The sequence below is a fragment of a genome, unplaced genomic scaffold (genome assembly GCF_019419815.1).
Source record: "Pyrus x bretschneideri cultivar Hongxiangsu unplaced genomic scaffold, Pyrus_bretschneideri_v1 Contig57, whole genome shotgun sequence".
NCBI classification, from domain to species: domain Eukaryota; kingdom Viridiplantae; phylum Streptophyta; class Magnoliopsida; order Rosales; family Rosaceae; genus Pyrus; species Pyrus x bretschneideri.
This window is the reverse complement of record NW_025999795.1, coordinates 2,675,312-2,691,653: the sequence shown is the minus strand read 5'-3', so window position 1 is coordinate 2,691,653 and position 16,342 is coordinate 2,675,312. Positions and strand designations below refer to the sequence as shown.

Here is a 16,342-nt window from a genome sequence, read left to right as displayed (position 1 = left end):
ATAACTTACAAAACTAGAACGAACCCATAAAATAAAAATGTACAACAAAGTAAGAGAATCTCCAACATATGTGGCAAAAATGGAAAATGCATATGAAAAAGAAAACAAAAGGGGAAAAGCAAAGAATGAAAACCCAGAATTCTTCATTCCCGCCCCAATTGGAATTTGGAAAGGAAATGGTTTTTTTTTTTTTTTCAAATAATATTATTTGTTTATATATTTTTTTAAGAGAAATTTATCTCCAATTATATATAGGGTTATTTTATGAATAATAGTGGGTGGGAAAATAACATTTTAATTTTTTAACTTTTTATAGTGGGTGTAAATATAACATGGGTGGAAAAATAAGACAACAAGGTGAGTTTAGTAGCTCTCAATTTTTATCATGATATCATAGTAAGTTATTATTCCAACATGTCATGAACCCAATTTACTTGGCTCGAATTTATCTCTTGCGGTTGATTTTTAAAAAAAATTGTACTAGCTCTAGTGAATGAATGATAAAGAGGATCTCAAAAAGTTGCTTTGCTTTGGCATAATGAGTTAAACAGTTTTGATCAAGTGGGAATTAGTGTCATGTGTTACCCGTGTAATTACTTGGGCCTTCCTTCGATTCAGGGCAAATCAAAGAAAAATGCTATGTTCTCTGTTAAAGATCGGATTAAGAGCAAGATCCAATGCTAGAAACTAAATGCATTATCAATGGCCGGTCGTGAATTAATGTTCAAGGCAATAGCTCTGACGGTTTCTAGTTATCCTATGCATTGTTTTCGGTTTCCTACCTCTAAGTGCAAGGAACTGGACTCTCTTATGTCAAATTAAGTACTGATTTGGTACTGAGATACTTTTATAAAAAGTGAATATCAAAAAAAGCTGAGCTCAAAAAAGTGTTTGGTAAACTCTTAAAAACAACTTATTTTCATATTTTTGGGTGAAAAAAAGCTGAAAACGTGAAGCAGCAAAAATAAGCTTATTCTCACAGCACAGCAGAAACAGTTTTTTTTTTTCAAAACACAGCAATACCAAACGAGACATCAATAATTCTCATCTATGCTCTATTTGTAAAGCACATCTTGAAACAATAGAGCATGCTCTATTGCGGATGTGTCCCAAAAGGCAAAGAAGTTTTTCTTGGAGATGTTAGAATTTATATATTACTAGTCTCTCTGCACGCACTAGTGTGCGTGTAAGAGGTATTTTTGCATCATGGGCGTTACGCGCCCCTAAAGGTGTATTGTATTTTTTTTTTTTCATTGTAATTGTCAATATATATTTTTAATGTATCGTGCAAAGAGGAACTTTTTCTTTATCACGCACGTCCTAAAAAGTTGTCATGTTTTTTGTTATCACTTTGCGTAAAGTATTGATTTAAATGTTATTCATGCAATTGTCAAACAACATGGGATTTTGGCTGCAAGTTCCCATCTAAAGTTCATGAATAATAGTAAGTAGATGTGAATAAAAAAAGAGTAGATGAAAACATTAAGTACTCGTAGCAAAATACAAAACAACTTAAATGTCAAAATATAAAACCTACATCACAATATGTACAGTATTCACAATACCCATAAAGTCTATATGTCACTGCTTTTTTTTTTTTTTTTTTTGAAAAGCGAAATGACATCAATGCTGCAATTTCCACCCATTTGTTCCTAATTGATGCTTCAAATTTTCATTGCCAATCTACAAATGACAGTGAGAAAATTAAAAATCAAATAAAAAGAGTTAATTGATAAGTGAGAAATGCATATTGAAAGGTTATCGTTAATAAAGCAAGACTTCTTTATATACTATATTCCGTATAAATACACCTTGTTGGCCTACTACAGAGCCATTTTTTACTAACACGGTTGTGGTTGACTTTGAGACCCCCCTTGATAAGGCCACATATAATTGTCTATGACTAAAGACGTGATTTGGAAGGTAAATGTCTACATGTGGTATTGTCTGACCTTGAGATTTGTTTACAGTGATAGAAAAACTTAGTTTCACTGGAAACTGGTTTCTTGTAAGTTCAAATGGAAGCCTAGCAATATCAGTGCTTTTGAGAGGGATTCTTGATAAGAAAACTCTGGATCCGACAAATTGTCTAGTTAGAATTTCAGCATCAATAATATTTCGGTAAGAACCGCGACACAATAATCTTGTACCATTACACAATCCTAATTTCGGATCAATATTTCCCAAAAGCATGATTGGAGCACCTCTTTTCAGAGTTAACTTGTGTGGAGGCAAACCACCAAGTGAGATTGAATTCAAGAACTCTAGCTGATACAAATTCCTTGAGTCATCCTCAACTGAATCAAATGAATACATTGTCTCTTCTAAACCTGGAAACATATTGATTATCTTTTCATTCAACATATCAACGCCTTCATTTGTAGGAGTTATCACTGCCCTTTCCACAATGTAGGTTGCATCATTTATATGATCCTCTAAGTCAGGGAAGATTTTGGCAATTAATTGATTAATGGAATGCTCACTCTCCCATGGTATCATCATCCATTCAGGTAGTTTTACCATATCATCCATAATAACATCTTCATTCCCATCACCAATATGAAGTAAAAATTCTGAAAATTCACGATCATTTATGGATCTCATATTTTGTTTGAGTTTAAAAATCTTTACCTGTGACCAAAATGATGCTTTAACGACAATTGCTTGTATTAGTTCGGACTTGGTTCCTTTCAGGATAACAGGAAAAACTTGTTGAAAGTCTCCCTCAAATATCATTATCTTCCCCGCAAATGGTAAGTCAATATCTGTTAAGTCTCTGAACGTTCGATCAAGTGCTTCAAATGCATGGCGATGCGTCATTGTTGCTTCATCCCAGATAATTGCCTTTGCTTTTTGTATTAACTTTGCTAAATCAGATTGCTTACTGATCGAACACATTGATGATGTATCGAGATTAAGTGGTATCTTGAATTTAGAATGTGTTGTCCTTCCACCAAGCAATATCGTAGCTGCTATTCCAAATGATGTTGTTGCTAATACTATGTGCCCCAACCTTCTCAAGTTTGCTAACAATGCGCGATATAAGTAAGTTTTTCCAGTTTAGCCGGGACCATCCACAAAAATAGTTGCATGCTCCGATCGTTGAACTGCACTCATTATTGTGTTAAACGCACTTTTTTTGTCATCATTTAAGCATTCGATTGCATTAAGATCTTATTGTGGAATACCTATGGATATTTCATCTTCAATACATCTTGTCATTCCTGAACTTGATTCAATTCCTCTTGTCATTCCTGGCAAATCAAACTCATTTATAATCTTATTAAATTGAACCAAAAGTGTGTTCAACTCACGCAAGAGTCTGTTGGTAGCAAGTGTGGGAGTTATGTTAGTCGTGGAAACATAATCTTCTATCATGAATGGATAGAACTTATCCATAACTGTCGAACACCAATTGGTGCACAATATACCAATATGGTGACAAATAATCTTCTTAAAGTCGACGGCATCTGAATTGTGGAGGCATCTAGCAAACATTGTCGAATATTGTCATCTCTTTCTAACAAACCACGTTGTTCTGCTGCCTGCTTATATGTTGGATGCAAAACCCCATTAATTGTTCTCAAGTTTGTAAGGGATGTTGGTCCTCTAACATGATTAAGAAGAATCCGAAGGTAAAATTTTTCGCCTTCAGCAGGTGAAACTGCATATATTCGCTCAATAACCTTGTTGCGATTCATTTTTTTCGACCACCTTCTTTGAGCTTGAATCCATCTGTAATGTGATGGGATCTCCATGTATAAGTATTGTCACGCTTCTGCATCCATATGATTAAGTGTGAAAACTTTTGTCAACATTGACTTTCTTGTACTCTCATCATGTAGAATATTTGTTATACTATCTTCGGCACGAAACTGAACTGGTGCATATTAGGAAGATGTATTTGCAATCGCTCAACAAATGGGTAAATTCGATTAATAATGAACTTGAATATCTTCCATAATGGCTCTGGTGCGCAAACACATCTTGCATCCTGAAACTACTTTATTTCATCGTATTCAGTTGATTGCACTTTGACTGTCACTTTATATGGGGCCTTTGTAAACATACTTAAATACTTCACACTTTTTATGCTTGCACAAATTTCAACATTGATGTAACAATCATACCTTAACAGCAACCATGGATTATATGGAATGACCTAACTATTATCAACCATTATGTTTCTTTGTCGATCAAGTGAGATGGGCAATCGATTTCCTCGCCTTTGATAAATTGGATACGAATCATTCCCTTGAACAGTGACTAGTGCAAATGGTTTGGGATACTTTCTCTTACAACTCCTATTTTTCATACATGGAGATTGAGGATTATGAATCCCACACAGGCCATGAATCATATGCTTTAACACCACATTGTAAAGTTGAGGCTTTACGTCTTCGTTTGGTATTTCAGCTCTAACAATTCGATCATACTAATCCTGGTTATTGATCTTATCATTTTCATCTAACATCACCAACATATGCACATGTGGAAGACCACGTTTCTGAAACTTAATAACGTATGCATAAGCAACAACACTGCCCAGTACCCCCTTTTCAATGATGTTTTCTTTTAGTTGCTCAATTTTTGAACGAAATACTCTAGTGAATAACTCAGGACGATCTTGTGGTGTTTGTCCAGTGAGTAATTCGCTTTTGATTTCTTCCCAACTTGGGTTACATGTCATCGTAATAAAAAGATCTGACTTTCCGAATCTTTGAACCAGAGTCATTGCGTCTTGATATCGTTGGTACATGTCACGCGGGCTTCCAACAAATGATGATGGTAAAATAATTTTATGCCCGATGTTACCTGATAATTTTTTATTTTCAATTAGTAACTATATATATTGTACACACTTTGAACAAAATTATATTCCAAAATAATGATGACAAACGATATATATACCTGCATTGTGTTGACCTGCATTTAAAGAGTCTTCAAGTCCTTTGTAATGAGATCCGCTCTAACTGTGGCTTGATTAGAACGCAATCATTTAAGTTTTTGTGATTCAATTTTAATGTAGTTATCTACAACATATTGTTGCAAGAAACGCCCACCTCGAAGCAAAAGTAATGATCTATTATGGCGTATCTACAAAAGCAAATTTCATATATTGCTTTTAATATTGGAATCATCATTCATCTATATATACTACTAGGAAGTAAATTATGTTATCGGTACAAACCTGCAACATATAAGCATAATAGTCGCAACATGTTATTGCTCTTCCACCATCTTCACGACTATTAACATCCCAACCATATGTACTGTAAGGTAGCAATAGTGGATATTGTAACGGATCATAAAATCCGACATAGTCTCTGACGTGAGAAAGTCTTCCACTAATTGTCTCCACCACAATACCTCTTCCATTTGCAATTGTGGCATTATATCTATTTATTATAATTGCTGCAACTTGTGATGCTGACGGTAAACTATACTGACGCCGATCTATTGGTTACTCTTTTAGGATCAACTTACAATTTGGCAAATCTTGACGTTGTCCAAGACTTCGCAATGTATGAACAAAAGGATTATGGTTGTTCAACATCTGTTGTATCTTTTCAACCACACGTCTATCTAAAACTTCACTTTCACACATTCGGTTTTCAACTTCATGTTCAATGTCATATATATAAGCTTGTAAAAATCGCGGATTGTTCCCTTCATTTGATTAAAGTCCACCAATCTTATGATATAGCACGAAATGTGTAAATCCCATGACCACCAATATTTATTCTTTCATCCACATGTACTCCCATTGAAGTGAATGCAAATACATGATTGTAAGCTCGAATATTTTGCATGAAGTGTCTACCCTCATTTGTTTGGTCAGAGAAAAGAGCAACCATTTCTGGTGGAGACTGTATTGGGGGTAAAGCAATTATTCCTTTCAAGCAACACATATTCATTGTTTCTCTAATAAACAATCGTGCATAACAGTATGAGCATGTGATTGGAGCAGGTAATTGACAACCTAGGATGCCTTGATTCTCATTATAATTTCTAGCACAATTGTGGATTCTTCTTGCTCTGTTTTGGCGCACATTACGGTTGGCTTTATTTGCATGTCCTCCTAATATTTATACATGAGTAAATATAAAAAATTGCATAATGCTTTAAGTATGAAATAAATACAAAAAAGGGAATTGAAATAAATACCAGGGAATTGTTGTTGTATATTATTGGGGTCGACTTCAGCACCATAGTAATCCATATCAACTTGTTCTTGTATATTACTGGAACCTATTTCTTGTATATTTAAAAGTTCGAAATTAGATTTTTATTTTTATTTTTATTTTTTTTTTTGCATTAGTATGAAACAAAATTTAAAAAAAAAATTCAAGATTAAATAAATACCATGAATTTATTGTTGTATATTACTGGGGCCTGCCTCAGCATCATAGGTACTTGCATCAACTCGTTCTTGTATAGTATCAAGACCTACATGTTGTATAGACATGATTTAAAATTTTCGTAGTTAGATATTTTTTTTGTTGCATGAGTATGGAATAAATTTAAAATTTTGAAATTAAAATGAATACCAAGAGTTGGTTGTTATGTGTAACTGGGCTCTGACTCAGCAGGATAATCAGGTATATGAATTCTTTGTTGTGTATTACTGGTGGCTGCCACAGTATGATCATCACTTACATTTGCAATTTCTTATCTTTTTTCTCATGCTATTAGACCTCGTCTGGCTAGATATCTTTGATGCTCCTCAGGACTCAATGATTGACGCCATTATCTTGCACGATTGTGAGGATGCTCTATGGAAAGTATATCTAAAAATATTAATAAACACCATGAACCTAATATTGAATTCGAACTTTGTGATATTTAACGGATACAATAAAGTACCGCAGTAGTATATATTGTAACACTTCCTAAATTATATAATTTTGCAAATATATTAGACTGGTAAATGTAAGGCCTAGCCTCAGCTTCCACATTATGAAATGCATTTGTATTGAGGGTGAAATTATTAGTTCTTGAATGGAAATGTGACAGATGTGATGCTTTAATTATTTCATGATTGTTTGATCCTGACATTGTTGTGCTGTAGTTTTGGGTAAAAAGAAGGGAGTTTTAACGAAAAGTTCGTGGTACTATTCACTTTAATGAAAAACCACATGTTTACACTAAAAAGTCAAACTTGGTACTATTCACTTTACCTTTTATTTTGTCATTATCGTTAAAACTTAAAGTTTTCAAGCCATTTTCATTAGTTTTCCTTAAAAAGAATGTTTGCTTTAAGCATGTGACTTGGGGAGTTTCCAAAAAAAAAAAAAAAGAGTTATGTTATTCATATCGTGTTTTTATACCATATTTCTTTACCACCTTAGGTGGCATATGATGTGGACAGCCACATCATTTGAAAATTTTGCAAAACCCAAGGAAATGAAGAAGAAAGACTCCTCGTATACCACAATCATCATTTAATTAATTAGTTTTTCTTAATTATTAGTTTATTAAATAATGAACTAAATTTAAAACTCTGATTAATTCAAATGATGTGGCTATCCACATCAAATGTCACCTAAGATGATATGAAAATGTGGTACAAAAATATTGTATGAATAGCATTACTCAAAAAAAAAAAAAAACATGCGACTTGGGGAGGTGCATGTTGGTAATTTGGGAGGTATTTGATTATAATTTTTTGTCGGATTTGCAGTTGTTGGAATTTGGGAGCATTCTCTATGATGTCCCAATTTGGAAATGCTCATTGATATGTTCTACCTTTGACCACATGATTGTTTGGTAGCGGTCAAAATTAAGAAGCACCAAAAATTGGTTTGAGTTTGATGTCCTTCCTTTAGCTTTTGGTTTGTAAAAACACGGGTTATTTCTGAAAAATTAGGCCAAAGTAGGTTCTTAGAGCCAACTACAAATGCTGAATTTGTGCCAATTTAAGTGGCGTGCAAATTTTGACTTTTAATTTAATACAAATTCATTTTAGGTTAGGCCATTAAAACAGCTTGATTTTTTTTTTTTTTTTTTGAGAAGAAACTATAACAGTTTATTAAAAAAGAAAAGAGAAATACACAGAAGTGGATAAGAAATCCACCAAGAACAGAACAAGAAAATCTCTCAAGAGGATCTGATTACAAGTAAGAAAACCTCAACCAAAATCACTTTACAACTGCTAACATATCCCACAGTATGTGAGAAAGAGAGTAATTCTTAAAATCATTTGAAACTGAAGCTCAGAGGGCTGCCTAATATCTTACTCTTCCCCATAGATCTGCTACCCCCACACCAGTATAATCCTGAAAAATTCTTTTGTTACGCTCCAACCAAATGTTCCAAAAAACTGCCAACACCAGACAACCCCACAAAGCTTTAGCTTTCCTCCCAATTCCTAGAGCCTCAAAATTGGTGCTTAGAAGCTCGAAACAACCCTTTGGAATGACCCAACTAACTCTAACCTCCTGAAACAATTTCCACCACAGTTGAATCGTGTAAGAACAATGAAGAAAAATGTGGTTAACACTCTCCTCCTTAGCTTTACACAAACTGCACCAATGGGGAGAGAAGCAAATAAAAGGACTTCTCCTTTGAATTTGATCACAAGTGTTGAGCTTCCCAATAGCCACTAGCCACACAAGAACCTTGACCTTCGGAGGAACTTTTGATTTCCAAATCTGAGAAGAGGGTGGAAAATGTTGCACAATCCCATTGTTGCTCAAGAAGGAGCGATAGGATTTGCAAGTGAACAATCCTGATAATTCCAGTTTCCACCTTCTGTCATCCGCTCTTGATTGAGGCAAGCGAACATTTTCCACTTTGTGTAATAATCTAGCCACCTCTTCTATCTCCACCTCGTTCAAATTTCTCATGAAATCAAAATTCCAGCTCAAAGAATTGATAGAAAGATCCACAAAACTTGCGATGTTCTGGTTATGCTTTCTCGATAGCAAGAATAATCTAGGATATTGTTCTTTCAACGGTCCCCCTTCCAACCAACCATCCTCCTAACACCTCACCCTCTCCCCGTTGCCCACCTCAAACTTGCAACATTGTTGAAACGATTGGAGACCACACGAAATATCTTTCCAGGGGCTTCGACTTGAACCCCGCAATGGAGGATTTGCATTCCACCCATTATCCTGCAGCCCATACTTGCTTCTTATCACCTTGTGCCAGAGAGAATTTGGTTCCTTTAGGAATCTCCACAACCATTTAGCCAATAACACTTCATTCTGATTCCTCAAATTCCCCACACCTAAATTTGTCACTTGAGGTGGAAAGAAAAAAATATTGTGTGTTTTCGTACACCTAACTCTAGAGTGCAATGAATCACAAAATAGGCGAGGAAGTCATTCATCATATAAGAAAGAACTTCGTACAGAAGCAGGACTATCCAAATAAGATTCCAAGCCAAGAGAATGGTGACACATGAAATACATAGTTATTCTGATTGTACATAGGAATGATGGATATGTATTCGTCCATAAAAAAATGAAAAAATAGGAGAAAAGTACCAATTAACAGAACTAAAGGGAGGTAATGTCTTTATTCTTTATTTGTCCCTCTTCTTTCTGTTGCATTTATGTTGGCATCTTCAACCGCATCATACAATCTCAGTTTCCTGTCGAGAAAAACGGAGGCATATATATCATCTTATCCTTACAATGCCACAAAATACAGCTCACTACATATTTGATTCTCTTTGTAGACATGTATGTTGAGTTGCTTAGATTGGGGATTCCAGTTATTGGCCAGAATTTGAATGTAGAATGATTAGATAAGATCTAAGTCTTAATGATAATAAGGATCATTAGATGTATCACACATCTGTTTTAATGATAATAAGGATCATGATGCTCCCCTAATGTAGTGTTATGAGGAAAATGATAAAGATAAACTAAGTTTAAGAGGATACAGATAGAAAAAATACTTATGGATAGGATACCTTAATGATGTTCACGTTCATTATGTCAAAATTTGCATTTTTTTTTATAGCTCTTCGCATGTATTGGATTGCAAACTTCACCTAAATAAGCAAAAAGAAAGTTCAAGGTCAGACTCATCAGAGGTTGTAACAATCATGACTTAGTATGTCCCTACTACTGATAAAGAACAAAACTGCATTGTCCAATATATGCGAGAACTGATAGTGACCATCATAAAGGCTGTAATTAGAATCAATTTATTCCCCAGTATGAACCAAAATACAGTTACAATATCCCAGAGAATTAAATATGTAAATCTACTTACAGTGAACTTTGGCAAACTAATTTATATCACACATTCATATCCCACCACCATAGCTTTGTTGCCTTGGTATGTGTTTTCACTGAGAAGAAAAGGAAGCATCATTATTCAATTTAGTCCCAATATACAGAGGACGATTATAATACTACAGAGAATAAAAACGCATAAATTAGCAAAAACTCTACTATCCTAATCCTAATCAATTCAGGAGCACGGATATAACTAATGTGCCCTGTCTCCCATTATAACTAAAAACACCCCCAAATAACACTAGCTAGCCATACAAAGCCACCGGCCACATCAAATATTAGGCACAATTTACGTAACCAAATTCAGAGAACAGAGTTAAGATAACGAAATTCAAAGAAGTCAAAATAGTAGAAAGTCTTGGCAAGACAAAAATTTGAAGCACAAACCCAGTAAGAGTTTAGTTCAAGTTTTTAATATAATAAAAGGAAAATTTTCAAACTACTGACCCTACAATGTCTCGCCCACACAACACCAGATCACATTTATCTCCACCGGCTGCACCAAAACAAATAATTTGAAAACCTAATGGAAACAAAATCCATTGAAATAAAAATTGCCGTACCTTGATGTTGGAAGCCCCCCATGACCCCTTGCACGCATAAAAAAGGGGATATGTGAATGAATGTTCACCACACACTAAGGTGCTGAAAATTGATACATACACTGAAAAGGGAGAAAAAGATTGTAAACTAAAGCATGCCTTGAAATCGTCATACTGAGCAAACAAAAATAAATTTACAAAAGGAATGGCAAAAAAAATTATTGATGAGGGACTAGAGGTAGATGAGACCTCACCTTTAACTATTGAAGATCAATGCTATCAACGTGGGTGTGAATAAAAGGAAGAGAGTAGTTTCATTCCTGTAAAAACGAATAAACACAGCATTAACAATGATTCTGAATAGAACCTTGAGTAACTGCATTGTTTTTTTATCCATTTCAACCGAATCTTGAAACGAAAGGAAGAAAGAGAACCCAGTTGAGGGAAAGCCTTATAGGAACATGTGGTAACCTACTGAGCCTCTTATTGTTATTTAAGATGATAAACATGCTTTAATTTGTCTAAATCAAAATTCCTTTTCAATCCTTTTCTGTTTGAGAGATGGACCAAATTAGTGACATAAATTGGTGAAAATGGATGAAGAATAATTAAATTAAGGTTGAGAAACCCTTAAAGCATGCATTTTGTTGAATGAAAAGTTGAAATCGAAATCTAAATAGTAAGGAAAGTTGGGGTTAGGGATTTGCACAAAATGGAAAACTTACTTAAATATCGCGATCGGGAAGAGAGAAGGGAGGAGGAGCAACGGCCAGGAGACTTCTCTGATCTAATTTGTCTTAATCAAAAGTCCATTTGAAATCAATGCAATAAACAAAATACATAATTCAAAAAGTGGTGTACTTGATTTTGAAAAGCCCCTTGCATGCAGAGCACAAAACCCAGAACGACAACAACAAAGAAGGAGATTTGTGACTGATTTTTTCAATCCTTTTTTGTTTGGAATGAATGGAAACCACGCACTAATTTGCTGAAAACGAAAATGGATTTCCTTCCGATTATTCATCTCTAAATATTAGTGGGGTGTGGGTAGTTACTGTTGAACCTCCCAATAAACTCAGCCTAGATCGTCGGAATCTCTAAGAGCAGTTCTACCGGGGGTGGGATAAGCCGGCACACAGCCAAAAAAAATGGCCCAACACCTAGGGAAGTCTCTCTATCCCACGGGATTGCCTGGCACCCAGCCCAAGCTGGTCTCCAGGCCAGCACAAAAGTGACAGACCTTGGGACCGGCTAATTTGATGCCAATGTGGCGTCAGAAGGAAGTTTGAACTGGAGGCCGTCTCCCATCGACCTCGCAAACACCACTGGCCGCTTCATCTTCCTGTACTTCATCCACAGCAGCAAGTCCGTGTGCTCCAGTGTCGTCCAAATCTTGTCCAGGTCCCGCTTCGAAAACCCGATGGCCACAAACACCTTGTCGAGGTGGTCCAGGTTGAGCTCTGTGATCGTGCGGTGGAGGTTGAAGCCCTGGGTGTTGAGTTCTTGGTCGGAGATTAAGTATTGATTGGTGAGCAGCGCAACATGGTGAGGTTGAGGGGGAGTGGGAACGGTGGATTAAATAGGGTTTAATAAAATTGATAATATTTTAATAAATCAAATTATTATTTTATAATAAATAATAATAATATTTAATAAAATTGACTAGGCTATTTAGTTTTAGGGGTGGAGTTCTATTTGGTCTATTACTGTTCATTGGGGTCTATCACTGTTCATTGAGTGGATAAATGGGCTGGGTGCTGGCGTAAAGTCTTTAGGGGTGGAATTGCTCTAAAGTAAACTGTCAACTGGTTCCTCGTACGTCTTTTTTAGCACGTATTTATTTATTTATTTTTCTTTCAACACAAGTTTTTTTGTTTTTACCAGTTTGTCCTCATTTTTCGATTTTTCTGGATTTTAATTGTGAAGAAAACAAAGAGACTTTCTTGGCATTTTGAAATGCTTCATTTATTTGGCCTCCTCCCTTTATATATATAGAATAATATTAATATTTATAATATTTAATTCAATACTTGAATGAAAAATGTTTTTAACCGTTTGTATCAAACTGTATTTGTCATGAAGTGGGTGCCATCTTATACAAAGTGGCGTCACATTGAGTAATGAGTATGGACCTATTAAATGGTGCCATCTAAAAGATGTACGCATGCATCTCTTCGTCAATCAATATCTTCGGTTTTATACCTCATGAAACCATGGCATTGTAGATATAGAAAATTAGAGTTAATTTTTACTCTTGAGAAATAGGGTTTTCCCACTTTGTTTCTCTTATGTTTGGTGTGTTAAATTTCGAGTCGTATCTTGAAAGTACGAAATATATAAAGTTGGTCAAAGTTCGAAGATTGAAGTGCTTTGACTTCGGATTATAGATTGTTGAATCCTGGGAGATGGTCTCCTATTGAACTACAAGCATAAGAGTAGGGGCGAAATTCTATCTTTAGAACATTGCATTCATGCAAGCCTAAATCTCCAAGTTTGTTAGTTTTTCTAACTTTATCTCTAGTTGCTTATATTAATCTCACATACAATTCATGTTGTGAATTTCTTTATGATTATTATCATTGTAATTATATTGTTTTTCTCATATTTTCTAATATATTTCCAACAGGAGATTGATATCCCGATAGCTTAGATTATTGATGCGGTGAAATTCCGATCATGGATCGCTTCACCTGATAGGTGCTCTCTTTCAAGTGACACCATGAAGATTAATTTTGATGTGGCCTGGTCTTCTACCACCTTGGTAGAAGGTTTTGGGGTAATTGTTAGAAATGCTAATAGGATTACGATTAAGGGCTTGGCCAGATCCTTTACTGTTGGGTCTGCCCTTGAAGTAGGGGTGGGTTCGGTTTCATTCAATTTGATTTTTTGTCAAAATCAAAACCAAACTAAAACTTCGGTTGGGTTCAGTTCGATTATCTTTTTGTTTTTTTTTTTGTTCGGTGTCGATTTTTCTTATTATATAAAACTTGATCTTTTTTTAATATGGAATTTAGAAAATAGGCTTGCATTGGTAGAGTAATAATAAGAAAATGAAGAAAGTGGGAAGTTAGTTGGACATATACAAGATCATCAATTGCAAAAAAAAAAATGATCACCGTATCCATTATAAAAGCAAACAGATAGAGAAGCTTTTGCAAGTTCCAAAGCTTTCCAAAACTTTATTCTATAACCAATGGAATATCCTCCCTAATTGAACCATATATGCTCATTGAAAAAGCCTTAGGCTTAGTTTAAAACTTGTTGACAAAGTTTCACAAAAGAAACATCATGGGCATACATTCATAAAGTGTAAAGGGATTCGGTTCGGTTTTCAAACCTTCAAAACCGAAACCGAACTAATAAAATTCGGTTTAGTTCGGTTCAGTTTTTCCTTTTTCAGTTTGATTTTTTTTTTGTTTTCGAGTTTTTGAACCCACCCCTACCTTGAAGTAGAGGCCAAAACTGCCGTACACGCCCTCAACTTTGAAGTGCAGCAAAACTACGAGCAGGTAGTTTTTGAATCTAACTAAAATGAGGTTATTGCCTGTGTCAACACCAAATTGAAGCACCCCCATGGAGCATATATAGGGGTGGAAAAAATGCCCGACATCCTGAACCATCCTAATCCCATCCCGAAATTGAACCGAAAAATGCTCAAACCGAAATTCTCGAAATCTTCAGTATCTGAAACCGAACTGATCCTGAAAGTTTCAATTAGGGTTTTGGGCTTCTCTATGTATGGAATTCAAGGAGGATGATTGACTGACCTTGTGAAGTCTTGTTTCTGTATCACTTATCCTCTTATATTATCCGTCAGAGGTCATTCAGTAGAATCTGTGCAATTTTTTTCTGAGTGCAGTTGATTAATAAACAACGCAGAAATCAAGCCATGTATTTTGGTGATGTGTTGTAAATATTCAGTATTGAGAATGAAAAAGAAACGATTAATTCGAATAAAAAAATTTGAAACCATAGATTAGCAACCATCTAGCGTCATCAAACTAATCTTGGTTTGTAAGAAATTTTCAAACAAGAGCGAGAGATCGATCTTCCTGGTTGTGAACATGTCTCCGAAAAATCATCATATGGTAAAATGCTATCATCATAACTAGCAAGTAGTGTAAAAGATGTCGGGCTCAATCAATATCCGTCATTAAACTGTAAACTCAAGAAAATAAAACAACATATCTAAAAATGAATTAATTACATAAGAAAAATGAAAAATACATAAAGATCTCTACGTTTTACCAACCTCATCCCCACCAAGGCAGCAACAAGAGCAGCTTCTCCATCTCCACACCCGACCGCGGCTTTACCAGCTTCATCCCCACCACATCAAGATCTTTATGCTTCTACGACTGCTCTAGGGAGAGAAAGGGAGAGCCCAGTTAGGTACAAGGCTGCAGGTGTTCTCCGGCTTCAATTTTCAGCCGCCGCCCCTTGCTCTTGTTTGGGTAGGCGGCAACCCGCTACTTTCTCCTTTTTCTAGTCTCCTCTTTCCATTCTCATCCCCTCCTTCCTTCCTCCTTTGCCTTTTTCTTCTCTTCCTCCCATCTCACTTCCTCTGCTCCATCCCCCTCCCTGCATTCATCTATTCCTCTCATTTTTCCAGTCTCTTTCTTTTGCTTTTTTCTCGATTCTCTCTGAGTTTATCTCAATTTTCCGTGGGCTAGATCTCAACTATTCTCTGAGCTTGTCTTAGATTTGGGCTTCTTGCCCCTTATCTAGCATCTTTTGCCTACTTTTACTGTAATCTGTCTTTTAATTTTCTGTTCTCCCGCCTCCTTAGTTGTGATACTACATCCCCACCCCACCATGTACTTGGATAGGCAGGCTCCAATCAGGAATGAGATACCAATACCACTCCCCTCCTTCACTCCCCACCCCCCCCCCCCAAAACAGCATACATTAGCCTCACCCTCTACCCGTATGATACTTTGTTTGTATATATTTGCAGGGGCTCGTGAAGGAGAATTGGATCTAGTGTTTACTTTCTCGGTTTGAAGTTTGGCTTCCTCCAAAGACGTGACGGCGGCAGCAATGTGGTCTTTGCTACTGGAGATTAGGATTTTTTATTGCCTATTTTTTGCTGCCTTCGGGCCTAAATTTATGTGAGCCTCCCATTGTATCTTGGATTGTTGGTCTCATTTTGCTTGGGTTTTTACTTTTCCTGTAGTTGTTTACCCAGTCTTTTTTGGGCCTTGCACTAGTTTTTATTTTAATGAAAGTTGACTTTGTGATAAAAAAACAAAAAAAAAATTCATTAAATTTGCTTTATGACTCAGATTACAAAATTTTATAATCTTAAAATGCTCCTTGTTATGTGATGAAACATTTGACTGTGTTTGTTTGTAATTTATTGCAATTTCGTTAATTAATTATTATTTTAAATTTTATAAGAATAAAATTTTGAATTGATTAAACATTCATAGGCACTGGTAGGTGAAATTTTCAAATTTTTTTTTGTTTTTAAATTGTATGATACTAATTTACTAATTAGCGATAGGTAAATTGATGTGTTGTACGTGAAAATCAAATTATTTT

General features: G+C 35.4%; 1 protein-coding gene across 1 annotated transcript; it reads right to left on the bottom strand.

Moving 5' to 3' along the window:
* Nucleotides 1–1,672: 1,672 nt before the first annotated feature.
* LOC103940531 lies at nucleotides 1,673–2,820 on the bottom strand. The gene is made up of 2 exons (XM_048571031.1): nucleotides 1,953–2,820; nucleotides 1,673–1,683 (listed from the first exon to the last, which is right to left on the bottom strand). Exons 1-2 carry the CDS (start codon nucleotides 2,818–2,820, stop codon nucleotides 1,673–1,675), a joined length of 879 nt encoding a protein of 292 aa, XP_048426988.1.
* Between the last annotated feature and the right edge of the window lie 13,522 nt (nucleotides 2,821–16,342).